The sequence below is a fragment of the Felis catus genome, chromosome A3, assembly GCF_018350175.1.
Source record: "Felis catus isolate Fca126 chromosome A3, F.catus_Fca126_mat1.0, whole genome shotgun sequence".
Classification (NCBI taxonomy): Eukaryota; Metazoa; Chordata; class Mammalia; order Carnivora; family Felidae; genus Felis; species Felis catus.
Genome location: NC_058370.1, coordinates 35,220,669 through 35,240,873, shown reverse-complemented (window position 1 = coordinate 35,240,873; position 20,205 = coordinate 35,220,669). Strand labels below are relative to the sequence as shown.

The 20,205-nt window shown below is 42.2% G+C and overlaps 1 protein-coding gene across 16 annotated transcripts in view; it reads right to left on the bottom strand.

Moving 5' to 3' along the window:
- The window catches only part of PLCB4 (phospholipase C beta 4), a 419,557-nt gene that overhangs the window by 127,016 nt on the left and 272,336 nt on the right, over positions 1 to 20,205 (bottom strand). For all 16 annotated transcript variants that reach the window (XM_023251457.2, XM_045053870.1, XM_045053873.1 and 13 more), the window contains 3 exons: positions 14,571 to 14,651; positions 13,647 to 13,706; positions 11,970 to 12,113 (listed from right to left, as the gene is read on the bottom strand). In XM_023251457.2, the coding sequence (XP_023107225.1) occupies positions 11,970 to 12,113; positions 13,647 to 13,706; positions 14,571 to 14,651 (285 nt within the window). The remainder of the gene's footprint in view (positions 1 to 11,969; positions 12,114 to 13,646; positions 13,707 to 14,570; positions 14,652 to 20,205) is intronic.

Below are 20,205 nucleotides of genomic sequence, written 5' to 3'. Positions count from 1 at the left end.
ACAGAAGGGGCTGTTGCACAACACTGTGATCTACTAAATGGCACTAAATTGTCCACTTACTTCTAAGTGGCACATTTTGCATTATGTGAATTTCCCTTCAATTTAAAAAAAGACACAGAAGACGGGGTAATGCACTCTGGTGGAGGGGGGGAGGGTGGTTCTTTTCCTCTGTGTCCTCTTCTGCACTTTCTACTCGAATGTACTGGAAGTACCCGCTCTACCATAAGCAATACTCCCTCTGCCTTCGGAAAACGCTTGTGAACAATACAAAAATGCATGGTCTGTGCAAATGTTTAAAATGAATTTGCCGGTGTGCTCAGGGTTGCTGCAGACTGGGGCTCTAAGCCACACTTTCCTCCTCTTACTACCCCAAAGAGACCTCACTGATGCAGGTGAGAAAACTGCCTAAAAGGACAGCAAAATCTCTTCTAGCTCCAGTGTCCGGTTCCTGAATGTGAACTTTGACAAGGAGCTTTATTTTTTTTTTTAACGTTTATTTTTGAGAAAGAGACAGAGAATGAGCAGGGGAGGGGCAGAGAGAGAGGGAGACACAGAATCCAAAGCAGGCTCCAGGCTCTGAGTTGTCAGCACAGAGCCCTATGCCAAGCTCGAACCCATGAATCGTGAGATCATGACTTCAGTTGAAGTCGGATGCTCAACCAACTGAGCCACCCAGGCACCTTCTTTTCTTTTTAAAGGTTTATTTATTTCTGAGAGAGCGAGAGCGCACAGGCAGGGAGGGGCAGAGAGAGAGGGAGACAGAGGATCCCAAGCAAGCTCCATGCTGACGGTAGCAAGCCCGACGCCAGGGCTCATACTCGGGAATCATGAGATCATGACCTGAGAAGTTGGACGCTTAACCGACAGATCCACCCAGGTGCCCCAGACAAGGAGCTTAACTTTGAAGTAAGTCTGGTGCCATGAGAATCGATAGTTAAAATCCACCATTGACTACAAAAGAAATTTGAGAATTCCAAAAAAACAAAAAACAAAAAAAACCACGAAGATAGGTGTTTTTAGAAAGGCAAGGGGCTACAGATGCAGAACACAGGGACAGCAGGCCAGGGCTGTCTGGTCCACAGACACGGCCCGAGGGCCCCCAACTAGCAAGTGAGCTCCTTTATGTTGTAGGATCCACAGCGGGACCTGTGGCATACACATTCTCAGAGAACCTATTTTAAATAAATTTATTGTCCTTTCCCCCCTCTGTCTCGATGTCACTAGGCCCTCACTTTCTGATAACTGTATCCGTATATCATACTCCCAGCTAATCAGACTTAAAATCTGTCTCCCCCATAGCTTCTCTCCCCTTACCCAGGAACAAGCTCTCTGGATTCCGTGTTCAGAGGTGTCTCAGGCCTCCCTCCATGGGTAACTGGTTGCAGCCAAGTACAACTGATTTTCTTGAATTCTATCTCAGGACTTCTCAAACCATAAGTACATTCGGAATCTTATTCAAATGCTGATTCTGATTCCTCAGGGCTGAGGCAGGGCCCGAGATTCCACTCAGAGTTCCCAGGTGCTGCTGCTGAGACTCAGATGCTGAGGAGAGATGCTCTCAGCCACATGTTACTACCATGTGTTGATCTGAGAATGTAGAGTATGTTGTATCCCTCCCATGACACCAGGCATGGCCTTCCCTTGCCTCCCTAGAATCATCAGGATGGATTCCACAAGCATCTCAGCTTGGCACTCCCAGCAGGTCACAGGCTTGGCCTGACTTTCGAATTTCCCAATGAGAAGTGTTCACTCCAGTCTTCACCCTGGATCTACCACTGCAGGTACAATATTCCTCTGCTTCTGAATCTCTACTCATGTCTTCACCCTGCCACATGCACAGCCTTCTGTCTTCGGGTGACTGCACACTGAGGACATCACCATAAGGGGACCAGCAGGCCCTCCCTCTTTTGGGTACAAAAGTCCTGCCTCTTTTACGGAAATACTTTTCTCCCCCACTCCCTCTCTAACCACAGAACCTCCCATCCTAACAGTTTGAAGACTGGCCTTAGAGATGGGGATGTGACCTACATTAGACCAAAGACTTCCACGTATATACAAGTGCCCTCCAAACAACTGATCCATACTGTCCTTGGCATCTAATATACTTTCTCTTGCAAAGAGATTCCTTAACTCTTATAGAAGGAAATAACTTTAAGGGTCACTTGGTACAACTCTCTCTTTTTTGTTTGTGAGAATAAAAAAGCCCATGTAGTAGAAATGATTTGTCCAACCTTAGAAATCATCACACACACACACACACACACACACACAAAATTCTTGGATGAATAGCTGGATGAATGAAGGTACAAAGGAAAAAAAAAATGGGCATCTTTTTTTTTTTTTAGTCTTTTAAAAAAATTTTAATGTGTATTTATTTTTGAGAGAGAGAGTGGGACAGGCAGAGTGGGAGCTGGGGAGGGGCAGAGAGAGAGGGAGACACAGAATCTGAAGCAGGCTCCAGGCTCTGAGCCGTCAGCACAGAGCCTGACATGGGACCCGGGCCCGTAATTCGTGAGATCATGACCTGAGTTGAAGTCGGACACTTAACCGACTGAGCCACCCAGGCGCCCCAACAGGCATCTTTATTTAAACTGTCAGTGAAATGAACACATTAGGTAAATATCAGCATTCATCTTACTGTAAGTACATTCATGCTGCATGTTGGCTGAGGTCTAGACCTAAGGTTCTAAATGAGCCACAGACAGATCTGTCATTTGGCATACATGGCATTTAAAAATGAACATAGGGCACCTGGGTGGCTCAGTCGGTTGAGCATCCAACTCTTGGAATTGGCTCAGGTCATGATCTCATGGATTCATGAGTTCAAGCCCCACATCAGGCTCTGTGCTGACAGTGTGGAGCCTGCTTTGGATTCTCTGTCCCCCTCTCTCTCTGCCCCTCCTGATCTCGAGCTGTCTCTGTCTCTCTTAAAATAAATACATTTTAAAAAATCATTAAAAAATGAATATATTTGTCAACATTTTAACAACAGATTTCATGTAAAAAAAATCCAGATGTCTAGTATCTTACAGACAAAATATCAGCATCTCCAACAATCTAGCAACCTTAAGGCCCATGTTCTTAGATAGTTGGAAAACTGGTTGAAGCAGATGCTGCCCTCCACCCCCTAGAGGGTGTATGTACCCCCCAACTTGCTACTGTCTACACGATCCTTTGTCATCACCTGGCATTTTTTCATTATTTACATCATCTTCCTGGCTTCTGTAGGCATCTGAGTTTAAAACTGGTGGTTTAAAGGAACTACAAATTTTGTTGATATGGCAATGAAGCACTAAGTTCAGAGCTGACAGAGCACCACCATGGATGAGACACTGAAGTACTGAGTTCTGCGACAGACGGTCTTTACAAGCACAATGAGAACCGAGGGAGCAAGAGAGATGGAAGGCGGTTGTGGGAGGCCCAAGGAGACAAGTTTCACCCACTCCACAGATTAACCAATGAAGGCAGCCCTCCCTCCTGAGGCAGAGAGAGGATGATGGTTTCTAAATTCAACCCAGCAATAAGCCAAATGAACTCCATTATCCTCATTTGGCAAGAAGAAAACACCTAGGAAGGACAGGGCACTTAAAGCTTACAACATGCACCCACACACTGGCTGATTCACAGCTCTATCCTTAAGAGAGCTTTTTAACCGGCCATCACTGCTTTCTTTCACATGAATTCAAAAACGGTTTAAAGTAAAAACAAGAACATGTCAACTTTCAGTTTTGGAAACATGAGAACACAAACACACACACATATCCTATCCCAGACTTGAGCCTCAAAAAACACTGAGGCAAAGGGGTGAAAAACTTTAATCAATCAGAACACAGGAAGCTGAGATTAATAATTTAGCTACTTTAGCATTCCAAAGGCATTGGCTCAGGTGAGCCTGGGTAGCAGACCAAGGAGTTAAAGAGAAGCAGGATATAAACACTCCTTGCTAAGCTTCTCCACAGGGCAGTGCTTCTCACACTTGGGTGTGCACCAGAACCGCCTGGAGAGCTAAAATTGGTTACAGATTCAGTAGGGCCAGGGCCTGAGAATCTGCATCTCTGATTAAGTTCCCAGGCACTGCTGGAGCTGTTAGTCTGGGGACCACACTTTGAGAATGACTGGCATATATAATACAATAAAAATTGTACGTTGGGGCTCCTGGGTGGCTTAGTTGATTAAGCGTCCGACTTCGGCTCAGGTCATGATTTCATGGTTCCTGCATTTGAGCCCCGCATTGGGCTCTGCACTGACAGCCTAGAGCCTGCTTGCCATTCTCTCTTTCCCTTGTTCTCTGCCCCTCCCTCACTCATGCATTTTTCTCTCTCAAAAATAAATAAATAAACTTTAAAAAACCTGCATGTCAAGAAACAGCATCTTAACAGGGAGTGCTCTGAAAGAAAGCTATTGCTTGGGTCACAGACACTAATTCATTTTAATGGTGCTTTTTGTGTTCTTACTGAGTGAATTCTAATCAATGGCTAGGTCAGTAGAATCCACAGGTCTATAGATTAACTTGTTTGCTGTAGTCAATCAATTTGATAAAAACTTGTGTAAGTTCAAAATCACTGTGGTTTTTGGACTAAGTCCATTTGTATGCTAAACCAACAGGACTGAAACGTCACCCTGCATCAGAATCACCTGGCAGTCTAGTTTAAAACAGATTACTACTGGGTTCTGCCTCCCAGAATTTCAGATTCCATGGGTTGAGAGAATTAAGTGTTTATTTTTGAGAGAGAGAGAGAGAGAATAAGAATATCAGAATAATCTGAGCTGTCAGCACAGAGCCTGGCATGGGGCTCGAACTCACAAACTGCCAGATCATGACCTGAGCCAAAGAGGTTTAATGGACTGAGCCACCCAGGTACCCCATGGAATTTGCATTTTTAAGAGGCTCCCAAGGTGAGGCCAGTGGTCAGATCCCTAGGAGAAACTGTGTGTTTGGGAGGAAAAACAACAACAACAACAACAACAACAAAGCTAACTGAGGGGAGACAGGTTCTTCAGGGCCTTTGCCATGAACCTTTGTAGTAAGCCTTCCACTCAACATTATTCAAGTTCAGCAAAGCGGTCTTGGTATTCAACCCAATTTACTAAACTAAGATTTTATTACCTGCAATAAATTATCTGACTTTACCTTTTTTGTAAACAAAAGAGAACACATAACAGTTTTGTAACTTAATTTCTATAGTACTTACTGATGGGCTTATTTGAGGACTTACTTACAAAGCCTAATTTATAGAGTTTGCCAAATATTTACAACCTGCGTGAAGTATAATGAGCAGTCTGGAAATTGTCTAAATTCAGTGTAAATCTTTGCATTTTGAACCTCATAAAAACAGCTTATTTTTGTAATCAAAGGAAAATTCAACTTAGTATAAAATAACACACTTATTTTTGGGGATTTTAAATGAGGGCTGCATTTCCATCTTATGTACAGTGACTCTGTGATTTCAGTTTGCTGTGCTGCACCAGCTGTAACGTAATGAAAGACATCTGAACTCCCTTCAACAAGCCAGAGACAAAATCCTTCCAAGCTGGTTGCATTCTTTTTTTTTTTTTAATTTATTTTAGAGAGAGAGAGTGAGTGTGAGCTGGAGAGAGGCTGAAGGAGACAGAGAATCTTAAGCAGGCTACCTGCTGAACAGGGAGACTGACACAGGGCTTGATCCCATGACTGAGATCATGACCTGAGCTGCAATCAAAAGTCAGAAGCCTAACTGACTGAGCCACCCAGATGGCATCACCACCCCCCTGCACCACCCCCCTGCCCCAGAATTGTGTTCCTAACTAAGGAATGCAGTTGTCATAGTCAGTATTATTTGCAGAGATGAGAATCATCTGCAGAGGTAGGGGGAGGAGAGGGAGAGGGGGCAGGGGAGTGTGGGAGGGGTGGGTTTTATTGTAGTTTAGAAAAAAAACTGGAAACCACCATCATGTGACTGCTTTTACTCATGGGCATTCTAAGCTACATATCATACTCACGTATTACCCAAAGGCACAGGTGTTTGAGGAAGAAGTGCTAGCAATCTGTTAGCCATTCCTTTAAATAGAGGGTTTTTAAGAAGAGGAAATAAAAGCTAAATTTTCTTACTGGAATGACGGGAAGGATTTAGGCAAGCAGAAAAATAATGATCTAAATTGGAGAGAGGAAAGACACCAGGTTAAAACCTCCAGTCTTGTCATGGATTCTCAGCAACAGTCCCATGACATCTTGCAAAGTGACTCTAAAAATAACACCATGGAATCCCAGATCTTTCCATCACATTTTCTCGGGCTTCTTGTGTAAAGAGCGTTTGCCTAATTTTTCTTGGAGCTACACTGTACAAAACTGGAGGTGTATAGCAATGAGGGTTAGACATTTATCACCTGGGTTAGAATTTATTGATTCCATCAATATAAGGACCTCAGTAAAATGGGCATTTATCGAGCACCTACTGAATGTTGGGCACTGACCATTCTAAATGTTGAGGATGCAGCAGTGACCAGGACGTTGCCCGGATGTCAGGAGAGGAAGTGAATAAATGAATAAATGATATGTAAATAGTGATCAATGCTATGAAAACAACCCAGCTGGATAAAGGAGGGAGAGCCGCAGTATGGCAAGAATGGGAGCTAAGGCGATATTCCAGAAGAGACGTGAGAAAACGTGAGCAAGAAAGCAGTGCATTAACTGGCGGAAGAGTGTGTTCCGGACAAAAGGAATAGCAAATGTAAAGTCCCTGGAGCTGGAAGGAGATACTGAAGTAGAGAGAGGGAGACACGGGCAGAAAGGGAGAGTGAGGGTGGCTTCCTGTAGGGCTTTGTAAGTCTTACAGTGATGTGATCTGAATTCCATTTTAAAAGCATCCCTCCAGCTGCTATTTTGAGAACAGACTAAAGGAGCAAGTCCAAGGCAGAGAAACCAGGAGAGACAGGACACTGGCCTGGCACATGCTGTAGTGATGGGGTGATGGGAAGCAGCTAGATTCTTGATACAAGGCTGTTTGTAATGGGCTGATGCAGGAGACAAAGGCGGCACTGATGGTCTAAGCTGCTTGCAAGGACTGTGGGTGAAGGGTCTAGATTTGGACGTAAGTTTACAATACTGTTAGACAGTTATTCTGTAGAGGAGAAAGGATGTAGCATTGAGCTCGAATCTTCCAAAGAGGTACAGTCGCATGGCAAGCTCTTGGCTCTTTAAGCAGAGAAGGCGGCTGAAGAAAATACAAGCCAAGCTACAAAGATGTCTTTTATACCCATACCTCCTTCTACTGTAGGAAAGCATAACCATATTTTCCCAGTCACATGTACAGGAAAATATTCTGTATTTGAAACCTCAACTCTGAGAAACTCAGATACCATGCAATAGTATGGACTCTTAAGTGGCACCTGGGTGGCTCAGTCAGTTAAACTTCCAATTCTTGATCTTGGCTCAGGTCATGGTCTCACGGCTCGTGAGTTCAAGCCCTGCATTGGGCTATGCATGGTCACTGGGGAGCCTGCTTGGGATTCTCTCTCTGTCTTTCCCCTGTTCGCTTGCTCGCTCGCTCTCTCTCAAAATAAATAAACAAAACAAAATAAAATAAAATAAAATAAAATAAAATAAAATAAAATAAAATAAAATAAAATAAAATAAAATAAAATAAAATAAGATACCCACTTGAAATGAAAAGATAAGAAAGAGCAGAGAACTTCTTGGGGAAGAAAGTAAAATGGCTCAAAGTCAGGAAAAGTTCCTCCTCCACATGAAAGCTGGTCCTCAATGGACAGTACATGAGACTGAAAAGTTGGCCCATTTGCCTGGATGAAAGGTTTGGTAAAGTGTTTTTTCAGAATGGTCAGGTCATTAGTGTCCTGAGAGCCCAGGAATTAAGAACAGAGTCAAGAATCTCATAGGATAAAGACTCCTAAGCAAGTTCTATACTAGAAAGTCTCTTGACTGATCTCTCACTAGTCAGACCAGCACTCATCAGATGCTCATAAAACAAGCAAAACACTCTGACTACCCAGGGAATGCTAACTTCTCACAATTAGTAAGCAAATGTCCAATATGTTGGATCCTTTGTTCTAACCTTGCATGCTTACTATGAGTTACTTATGTTTGTTTCCAAACCTGTTCATATCCATTGTAATTAAAAAACTATATGAACCAGGGGTGCCTGGATGGCTCAGTTGGTTAGTCATCTGAATTTGGCTCAGATTATGATCTCATGGTTCGTGAGTTTGAGCCCGCCATCAGGCTCTCTGCCGTCAGTGCAGATCCGACTTCAGATCCTCTGTCCTCCAATCTCTCTGCCCCTCCCCTGCTTGCACTCTCTCAAAAATAAAAACATAAAAAAAAACCATATGAACCAATGAAATAAGCTCGTGGAAAGAAAGAGAGTTGTTCCTTCTCTAAGTTGGATATTTTGGAAAGATGTCTTTAAAGGCGAGTTGCTCAACATGTTTTTTTCTCAAACTGTGTGGACAACAATAGGATTAGAGAAAGGAGTCATAAAGTTGTAGGGTTCTGCACTCCCATTGCTTCATGAATGTCTCTAAAAGCCTCACTTCAACTTCAAAGAAACCAAACTGGATATCTGAGGCAACGAATGCCTCATGGGTGAGATATAGGCAAAAACGACATGGACCCCAATCCACAGACCCATACTGAATGAAGATACTTCATACCTGATATTAAGAGTTTGGCCAACAACCGAATCACATTATATGCTTCCAGTTAAAAGAAAGTGTCTAAGATATGTATGTGTTATTTTAAAAGATGCTGACTTGTTTTAACGGACTTTTGTGAAAAACTGACCAGGAACACAGGGCAAGAATAGAAGGCAGTTAGCGTATCATGTGGCACCATGATTCCAGGCTCATAGCCTGTAATCATGCTTCAGTGGTATCACAAAGTCACAAGTGCCATTTCAGACACACAGGACATCTCCACATTTCTCACTTAACCAGATCGAATTTGTGAGTTCTGCCATCACTGTGACCCGAGGTCATTACATTTGTTGTATTCTGTATCAATCCTCTCACCTTGATGGCTTGTGTGTTCTGTTAGGGATTGTAACACATACATAGGAATAGGAATAAATTGGTGGGGACGGGGAAGATAGTGTCAGTGCTGGAGGTAGCATAATGATATGAACCATGCAGTTATTTTAAGTTTTGATATCAGGAAGTAGGCAAGATTACCCACATAAATGTATACTCAATAACAAGCTTTTTCACTCTCTTCTCCTGCACATGTCAAAGCTTCAGTGGAAATGCTATCAAGAAAAGAACCCCTTTGGGGCGCCTGGGTGGCGCAGTCGGTTAAGCGTCCGACATCAGCCAGGTCATGATCTCGCGGTCCGTGAGTTCGAGCCCCGCGTCAGGCTCTAGGCTGATGGCTTGGAGCCTGTTTCCGATTCTGTATCTCCCTCTCTCTCTGCCCCTCCCCCGTTCATGCTCTGTCTCTCTCTGTCCTAAAAATAAATAAAAAACGTCGAAAAAATTAAAAAAAAAAAAAGAAAAGAACCCCAAATCTTAACTTTTAGTACATACCCTCTATCTCAAAGATAGACATATATACTACCTACTCATGAGTATGGGTCTCCGAACATGGTTCTGAAGCAAAATGGACTAAGATTGATAGCAATCAAACCATGGAAAGCAAAAATGTTATGGGATTTACTGATTTAAGCCATCTTCCCAGGACTGTACTTGCCCAGGGCATCAGGTGGGGTGGCACGGCCAGAGCATCACATGGGGAGTGAGAAGGCCTGGGCTTTAAACCAGACTCTGGCCTAGCCCACTGTGTAGTCTTAGGTGAGTTCTGCTAACTCCTTGGCCTCACTCTCCTCATCTGAAAAATGAAGTGTTAGGAAGTGCTTTCTAAACTCCATTTCCTGTCCTAATAATATTCTGTGACCCTGTGATCCTAATAGCTAACACTCATCAAAGGCTTTCAATGAGGGACACTGCACTAAGCCCTTTCCAAGTAGTAACTCATGCAATCCTCATGACAATCCTAATGGCAGATACTTTGGTATTATTCCCATTTTACAGATGAAGATAATGAGGCACAGAGAGGTAAACTGTGTGCCTAAATCACACAGCTGCTAAGGGGGAAAGCCAGGATTTGAGCCCAGGCAACCTGATGCCAAAGCCCAAGCTTATACTGAGCCACCCTGCTTCTTGTAATGTGACGGGTTGATGAAAGCCAGGAAACACAGGTCTACAGAGCTGTCTTTTTGCAAAATGTTGGGCAGCTCAATACCTGCATCTGATTAACGAAACCTTTTCTTTGTGGGTGGTCAACATGGACTTCTGGGATTGAATGTTGCTATGGCAAACAGCCACTAAAAAAGACCTTTGTAGAAAATATGCAGACGTAAATGCCAAAAAGCGGGAACAATGTATGTTGACATCAGCAGGGTTCAAGAAACCATTCAAACTGGTGTTGATCTAAGCAAGATAATAAAAGAACTTGAAGGCTTTGCAATATCTATTCTCCCAAAGTGAAGCAACCTGGAACAACAGCACAAAACCCACAAAACCACCACAAGACAGAAACAAAGGCTTCCCTATAACATGGAGCAACCATTCCTGGCTCCAAAGCCTAAGCCTGGGAGCTCCTCAGACTTCACCACACATCTGAGTCATCTGGGGTGGGGGGGCAGGGATTGCATCTTGTTAAAAAAGTAAAGATTCTGGATCAGGTCTGGGTGGACTGGCGACTCTAAAGTGTAAGGACCTTCTAGGTGAGGCTGTGTTGCTGGAATGTGGACCACACTTTGTGAGTGGGAGTAGAGAGCCTATAGGCTCTCAGAGTCTGTAGAACTCACTTCTGCCACCAGTTAGCTCTGGGTGCAGGGTTAAGTCTTCGAAGTCTGGTTTTGTCAGATGATCTTATCTGTACATTCCCCCCCAGCTCTAAATGATGACTTTCTTATTCAATCCTACATTATAGGATTAAGTGGGAAAATGAAACGCCTCCCTTAGCCCCCAAACTCAGGTCTCTGCAATGGGAGAATCAAGGCTAAGGCCTCTTCACACCTACTACAGAAAGATAATGAGAGCTCTCTCTGTTCAGAGGTAAAACCACCCTGAAGACAAATGACTTGCAGCAAACTGATTTATGTTTGAGGCTTTCTACTTGGGACAAAGTCTCTTTCAGACTTGCTTGCCAGGGCAATGGTATGCTAGGTATGGTATTAAAAGATGGATCAGGATCCAATATTTCAGTAACTTATAGGGGCAGGGATTGGAGCTTGAATATCTTTACCGTCTAGACCTGAACTATCTACTATGATAGCCATCAGCCATATGCAGCTATTGAACACTTCAGATGTAGCTGGTCTGAATTGAAAACACACATCACATTTTGAAGACCTGGTATAAAAAAATGTAAAATACGTCATTAATAAGTTTTATTTTGATTTCACATTAAAACGACAGTATTTTGGGTATACTGTGCTGAATAAACTATTTTATTGAAATTAATTTCACCTGTTCCTTCCTACTCTTTAAATGTGGCTGCTAGGAAAATGTAAATGATATCTGTGGCTTGATTTACATTTCTACCGGGCAGTGCTGATCTAGTCCCCTGCTATTCATGTGGTTCTCCGACCAGCATCATCGGTATCAGCTGGGAACCTGTTAGGGAGAATTTTGTCCCCATCTCAGACTTACCAAACCAGAATGTGCATTTTAAAAAATTCCCAGGTGACTCCTGTGCACATTCTAGTGTGAGAGAGGTCCTGGGCTAGTTTTCCCTACAACATATCCACAGAGGTATTTGGATTCTTGGTATACGTAAGTGATACTCTAAAAGCACGGTGCTTGCTGAATTTTCTACACCAATGTTCAGCTAGGCAATGGAAATAGATTTTTTTAAATCTTAAATTACTATACAACTTTTAATATATAAATCAAAATGACATTATACATAAAGATTATGCACACCATCCATATACATCTGGGGGGGAAAGGGAGAGAGGTGCTTTCACTGAGGCTACCTTAGTTACTTCCGGATTTTCAGCCACCATGTATGTGAAACTGATGTTCACCAGATCTGTGCCACTGCAGACACAAACTATTCGCCCTTCCAGATCATTCTCTGACTTTCCAACAGCTTCAAGAGCAGCCAGGATTTTGGGATCCTGTATAGACATATATATACACACAGGAAAAAATTGTTAGATCAAAGCCTGGAGGAAACATTGCTCATCTGATGTAAAAATACACAGGACAAATGTTTTCTTTTTACCTAGAATGCCCAGATATCTAGCATTATTCTAAAGCTTGTAGAGGTAAAACTTATAACACTACACATTACTTGAACTCATTTGGTAGAAAGGTATTATAATACTATTGATTTAGAAAACTAGGTGTGAGGGTCTGTCTTTAGGTTCTTGGTTGTAATTATTACAGGGCCTGGTATATGAAAATGGGACGGAAAGGTTGTGACTGGGACCTGCTTGTGTCCACAAAGATCAAAGGGGTCTCTCAGCAGAGGTCTCATGACCTCATTGACTGAGGTCTCATGCAAATAAACATGGGCATTGCCACGGCCAGCAATCAAGGGTCATTAAAAAATAAGATTAAGTCTGTCAAGTAACCTGGACACAAAAAGTATGCTCATCTCTAGAAGCCATGGCATCTTCATTTGGAATGATGACAGTGTAATTTTACCCTAAATAGCAAATAAAATAGTGTTTTGTCCTCCAGGAGAACTCAGAAGGAAATGCCAACATAGTTACACAGAAATTTTAACTAACATAAAAAGAGGACAGCTTTAAAAAAGACAAAGAGGAACAAAATGAGGAACATAATTTTGTTTTCAACATCTAAAAACCTGCAGGGCTATTATGAAAATGGGAATAAATACTGTGCTTTAATATTCTAGAAAAAAGCCAGCTTTTAAATTCCTAGCACCACTATGCAAACAGCTTCTTATTCAAACAAATCAATCACTGTGAAGAAGACTGATTTATATGCTCTGTCATCTTTTTCTCTCAGAGGCAAACTGAGCCTCCAAGGTGAGCCAATGTCTGCGTGCACAGGTGCACAAATATGAAACTACCCAAGCTATTTAAATTTCCACATCAACCACAGACCAGAAGTGACTCACTGTTTGCTGAAAAGAAAAAAAAAATGGCAGCGGAGGGAGGGGGCCCTTGACAAATTAATTTCTGAGTTAAGGAAACGGTTTCTTTGATGCTGATACCATGAAAGCATCTTCTCTTTGAAAGGTGAACAACGTTTCTAATATAACTAAATGTAATGCAATCCAAACCACCCAAAAGGTACAGATGAAAAAGATTTCTTTAAAAAATTTTTTTAAATGTTTATTTATTTTTGAGAGAGAAAGACACAGAGCATGAGTGGGAGAGGGGCAGAGAGACAGGGAGACACAGAATCTGAAATAGGCTCCAGGCTCTGAGCTGTCAGCACAGAGCCCAACGTGGGGCTGGAACTCACAAACCGGGAGATTATGACCTGAGCTGAAGTTGGATGCTTAACCCATTGAGCTACCTAGGCACTCCATAGATGAAAAGATTTCTGAACTGTGTGTTTTCTTAACTCCCAGCTGATGAGTTTGGGCAATAACAGGTTAAAATAGCATTCTAGAAACCTTTTCCAACCTAAGGAAATCTGTGTTTAGAAGAACAGCAAACACCAATCACAGGTACCTTTGGGGTGGCTCCCAATCGAATACTGTTGATGAGGGAGCATTCTAGAACTTGTCCTTCCTGAAAAGAGAGAATATAAGACAGCAGTGAGGCAAAATCCTGCCAGACTTGTGGCACAGATGAGGTACATGATGATGAAGGCAACACCAATGACAGTAAGGTAGAGGGGGAATGAAAAATAAAGGATAGCAATCGCAATATCCAATGATCAGAAACAGTCAAGACCATTCAATTTCAATATATTCCATTCAAATATACATATATATGTATATGTTCATATATATGAACGTAAGTCTGCATAATTATTTATTACTTTTATAATAAAAGTGCTGTTACCTTTATGCATATAATACTATATTACTGGTGTGTGTGTGTGTGTGTGTGTGTGTGTGTGTATGTGTGTGTGTGTATCATTAAATATATGTGTGTACATGAAATATTAAGTGGTAATAATGCTTTTATAGAATTCCAATTCTACTGTGTTAAATTCAGTTCAAAGATTCATTAAATGTGTGCACTGTGCTGTGTATTGAGTGAAGTCCTGGGGTATAACAAGATGACCATCCTCTTAATGTGCTTTTGAGACTCAGCTTGAATATCTCTTCTAGGAAACCTTCCTAATTCCCAAGATTAAATCAGATCTGCCTGTTTTTAACTCTTGTAACAACCTGACCTTCTCTTTCACAGCACTCAATGACTTCTACTTTTTTTTGTAATGCCTGCTTTTTCTCCTAGACTGGAATCTATGAGGTCTAAGATATTGTCCTTGACCAGCACTGCATCCCCAATGCCCAGCACATGGAAGTACGTTTTTAAAATCTTGAAGTAATGAATAAGCATAGGGTCCATGCTCTCAAGAGGCATTCTGCCTGCTAGTTTAAACCAGGGAGCAGGAAAGAACAACTTGCTGTTCTTGTGCCATACCTTGCCTTCACTTCTCCAGGTCAGAAAGAAGCCAAATTCATCCACTTTGAAGAGGCAGTTGGGTTCAAACACAAAGGATTCCTGTTAAAAAGAAATTTGTTGATCTGTATGACTCATACCACTTTGAATCTAATAAAAATGCAAGTACCTTTTAGCCTCTAAATAGGGAAAATAAGAAATCACGCTTTTGCATCCTAAACCTTAATGACCACATTTCTTATCATGGAGTATTTTCATCTTGAAAACTCTTTGCATTCACTTTTATATTGAAAGACTGATCACAGAGAATAAAGTTTCTCTAGGACATTGCAAGAAGAACTCAGAGAAGGAAGAAGGACTCCCAGATTCTAGCCAACTGGTCTCCCTCCACAAAAGAGGTACCATTGCCTGTATTTAATATAATGTAAAAAACCAGGAGATAATTTTTTTAGTCTATGTTTTTTTTTTCTTTTTTGTCTACACAATTCAGCATTCAGATGCTTACTCAGAAAACTGCTGAAATTTTTGCTTTTACGTCCAACCTCATTTGGTGTCCAGTAAACCAGAGCTTGAGCAGGGTTTTGAGCTACGCAAAGTGTAGTCCTTGGACCAACAGCATCAACTGTAGAGTCTAGGGCTCCAGCCCACATGGATTGAATCAGAGTCTCCAGGGGTAGAGCTCAGAAATCTGTGTTCCAACAACGCCTCCAGGTGATTCTAATGCACGCTAAAGTTTGAGAAGCACTGTTATGGCCTTTGACACCAGAAACTATGTTTGAAACCTACAGAATCAAAATCTGAAGAAGACTCTTCATCCTGAAGAAGGAACGTTAGCCACATGCAGGGGCCCAAGGGCAGCTACAATACACTTGGCAAAGGAACCCTGGTCTTTAGCAAGAATGTGCCATTGTGCTTATGAGTGGCAGGAAAATTTTATAACAATGAAAGTAAAAGAATATTCAGGAAATGAACCCAGATACCTTCTGCCCTCTGATTGCATTGCACCAAGCCTTGGCACCCATGTGTCAACAAATCCACATGTCCTTCTCATGATCTAAAGAACTTGTCCTCTTAGATAATCACAGAGCAAACAATAGGGAACCTGTCTGCCAAAATGGATCAGGGCAGTGACTTAAAACAAATAAAGAGCAATTATAGGATTAAGACTTTAAGGGTAGTTCAGATTTCACCAATCAAAACAGAGCTCTCTAAATTTTAGGGAAGCAGAGACATTCATCAAGGTAAATCCAATGTCAAGATACTGGGCCACCATAAAGTGTCAGAATTTGGAGTCCCAGGGGCCTTGTACAAAGTCAGACTTCAAATTTGTTTGGGTGGTCTTCTGACAGGAGAAGAATACCATACCCATTTCAATTCCATGCCAGGTACATGCTAAGCACTGCACACATAGCAATGAAAAATACAAAGAATGAGGGCATGGGATGACCTTTGCTTTTGGACTCAAAACCCAGTTCTGCCATTTATTTTTTATCGTCTCCTAGAAAAGCCCTTTCTAAGTCTCAGAATCCTTATCTAATAAATGGAGGGATTTACACATAACTTTCAGGCTTGTAGGAATTAAAGGAGTTGATAAATGTAAAGTACTTGACACACAATTACAATTCAGCAAGCTGTAGCTACTATCCATAACGTATGGTTCAAATTTACATTTGTAGCAGCAAATTACTAACAACATGATATTGCCAATACATGACCCACAATGATAGCACTTTGAATGGTGCGACCTTTTTGAAAAGGCTTGACCCAGAAGATTACACTTTATATAGGTCTTAGAGCATGGGTAGAAGTTATCCATGAGGAGCAGAGAGCAGCATTTGCAAGGACATGTAGGCTTGATCCGACAGTGGGAACTTCTGAGGAGTTGGTGTGGTTAGACTACCTCACAAGAGTAGCAGTGGATGAGACTGGACACATAATAAGGCTAGATCAGAAGGGTACTGTATGCCACACAAAAGGTATTAAACTTGACCTACAAAGTGGTAGGGAGTCTTGTGTCATTACTGATTGAGAAACAAGAATCAGCAACTAATTAAAATAGGAGAATTCACACATTTTCAAATACTCCCCAAGCAGTATCTTTATGGTAGTACAGAATTCTGGTGCACAACATTCAAAAGTATGTCCTAAAATGGTATTTACAGAGTAGACCCACAATGAACCAGCCACCATAGTTATTATTTATGTGCACTCTATCCTATTCTAAATAAGGATCTGAAGTGATCCATGAAACACACATGATAAGAATAGTTTTTCAACTTATTTTGAGGTGGAACTTTCAATTCCTTGGCCTTTGTAACTGTACTTTTTTTTTCTTTCTTTGTCAGTTACGAAGTACCCCTAGAGCTTATCATTACTGCCTTGAAATTTCAATTCCTAATATCCCACTCTTGGGCCATTTCACCTGATCCTTCTAGCCCCTAGCACAACAGAACACATTCTCCTATATTCGTTTGACTTCTTCACCTCTTCCTGTTCAGTATCTACTGATTTATTGAACCAGAGTATTCTTGACTTTCCTCTCTCACTTCCATTAACGAGTCTCCTTCATATTTCATGTATATCCATTTTACTCCATCTTACCACCACTTCGGTCCAATCCATCATTATTGCACCCAAGGTCTGATCTTACCACTTCTCTTCTTTCTTCCCACAGCAGCCAGATTGACTCTTTAAACTTTTCATCAGTGCGTTAAACCCATTCAATGGGTTCCTGCATTATTTAGGATAAAATCGTACTCCTTACCAGGGTCTCAAAGTTCCTAGACAATCTGGGTCCTTCAGACTGTTTATCATGACACTTTCTGGTGTTTTCCTTCTGCTTCACTCAATCCATGGGAACTCTTTTCCTTGAACTCCTCCCTAGCTCTTTCTAGCCTCAGGGCATTTGCACTTGCAGCTTCCACTACCTAGGAAGTCCCTTCCTACTGCCCTAGGCATAAGTAGAGCCTCTTTATCCTGCAGACCTCGCCTCACCTGTCTTCAGAGGGGATTTCCCTAACACCTCCTTAAAAAAGGCTCTCATTTTATTCTCTATTACAGTATCCTGATTTTATCCTCGATTGCACCAATCACAATCTGCAATTATTTTTATTTCTTTGTTTATTGACTTATCGTGTGGCTTTCACACCAGAGTCTAACTTCCACATGGCAGGGTCCTTGAGACATTCTGGTTCACATTTGTGTTCTGAGTGCCTAGCACATCAAAGGCACCCTGAAACTAAAGTCCTGCGCTCAAAAATAAATGAACACACGATATCCTGTTTCAAATAAAACATTTTTCAGTAGGCCAACAGATAAAACAGATAAACAAGAAATTACTCAGGTTGAGGGGGTTGTACCAAGCCCAGAATCCATCAGGGTCAGTCCTTGGAAGGCTGCCATAGACAGATGTACAAATACAAGGGCACTGCAATGAGGCTGTCTGCCTGGCAGACAGGCTCCTTTTTATAATTCATACAAGCTCATCTCAGAGTTTGGGTGTGGCTTTGAGGCACCTCCCAGGAATACCCACTGGACCAGGAGCACTGTTTGAATGCCACTACAAGGAAATCATTTCCAAACCAGGATAAGAATTTGGACAAAGAAAAGAAAAATAAGGTAGAAAAGTAGAGTAAGGTCAAAACAAAAGATAGCTCCAAAAAGGCTTACCATAAGATCCCAAACAGTTAAAACAGGATACTAATTTGGCTCTGGGCTCCCTAGCAACCAAAGCAAAAAGGGAGAAAACACCATTGACTAGGAACCCATACAGTTCACAGATAAAAACACATTGGTTGTTAGGAGAAGCAGTTGCCAGAGAGAAATTCTCTGTGGGAGCTCCAAGGAGCCCTGACCCATGCTAAAGACAAGGTTCCCAACAAAGTTCACAATAATGTTGTCCACTCTGTCCACAAGATTCTTGGACTAAACGTGTTCAAACTCCCCATAAAAATCAGAACAAATCTGAGTATGCAGCAATCATGGAAGGAAACCTAATCTATTTAGATTTCTCTCCACTCCCAGGAACACGCAGAAGAACCTGGCCCTCAGGGTGAGTTTAAGTACACAGTCTCCATTCTTTTTTTCCCCTACCAGCTGTGTTAAATTTCACACAGAGTCACAAGGAGAGTTACTGACCACAACTAGGGTTGTGGCCCTGTGACCTAGCTGAGGCAGTAATATTCTCCGTCTCCCTGTCAGGAAAACCGCCCTCCAGACTTGGGCATGGCAGGGGGGTGGGTCATCAAAGGAAGCTGGTCTCGTTCTCCTTTCCAAATCCTTTTGGCAGTTAACGAATGGCGATGGGATTCTCTGGTAAGGAGACAAACCAGAACAGAACTTCCTCCAGGGAGCTCAGAATTTCAGTTCTCACAGGACTCCTAAAATTCGACACAGCCACACTTTAGAGCTCAAGGACTAGTTAACTCCTCCAGCCCAACCTCATTCTTTCCTTAGGCCCCTGGGAGAGACAGGGTGAAAGGCACAGGAACTCCTTTTGTGGAACTGTGAACAGGCAGGGGACCAGGGTGAGGCATTTTATTTGAGAGGTGCGAAGAATCACTCTGGCTGGAATCACTACAGGCAAAAACCTTTCTCTGCCTCAAGGATCCCTGCTCGGTGCTCCGATGGGCTTCCTGAGGCACTTCTGCCATTTCATCAAGGCTAGAGTATATTTAAAAGCTGTGTGTCTCAACACTGTTTTTAGCATATTTCCCCCTATTAACACATGCCACTTCAACATTACTTAATATCACAACCTGTCTTTCAAAGATTCAGGTCACTTTCAAGATGACGTACATTAAAATATTTTTCCTGTTTCAATTCTAAAAGTATTTTGGTTAAACAAAATTTAATCCCATTTCTTCATGTGAGGAATGGCAGAAATCTCAGCAGACTGAACACTCTGAAGAGGAGGCAGGTATTCAGTGGGGCTTCCAGGTAACAGGTGGTTGAGTTTATTTTACTTGTGTGTCTATTTATTTATTGTTTTAAGTAGGCACCACATCCAATGCAGAGCACACACGGGGTTTGAACTCAGGACCCTGAGACCTGAGCTGAGCTCAAGAGTCGGACACTGCTCCACCCAGATGCCCCAATTTGTGCTCTTTCTTACCTTTGCTCTCCTGCCCTCTTGCCCACTGTCATTACCCACCAGCATTACAAATGCTACAACTCTCTACTGTGGAGCCTCATCATCAAACAGGGAATGGTCAAGTCTTACCACCAGCTAGGGAAAGGGACTTGGGGCTGGCTAATCAAGATGTCAACACCACTTTACTTAAACAGCTGTGCAGAGGCTCTTTTGTGCTTGTGACTGGATGGGGAGATAAAGAGAGGTGGAATGGGTGCAGACATTCACATCATAGCAGGAGTCTCCTATTTTCTAGAAAGGGGACGCTCTTTCTAGAGGTGGTGCTGGGGTCCAGGCTTTGTAGTTCACAGTTCCTGTGCTCCAGTGCCAGTCTCCTCAGCAGGCATCTGCTGGAGAATCTGGGTGGTGGTGCTGCCTAACCTCACCAAACTTTACTTTTCCCATCTGTAAAATTAAGAAAATGGATCCCAACCTTATAGGGCTCTCACAATTGAGAAAGCCTAAGTGCCTGGGACAAGCTAAGTGCTGAATAAATTGTAATAGTCATTAGAAAACAGCTAGTAC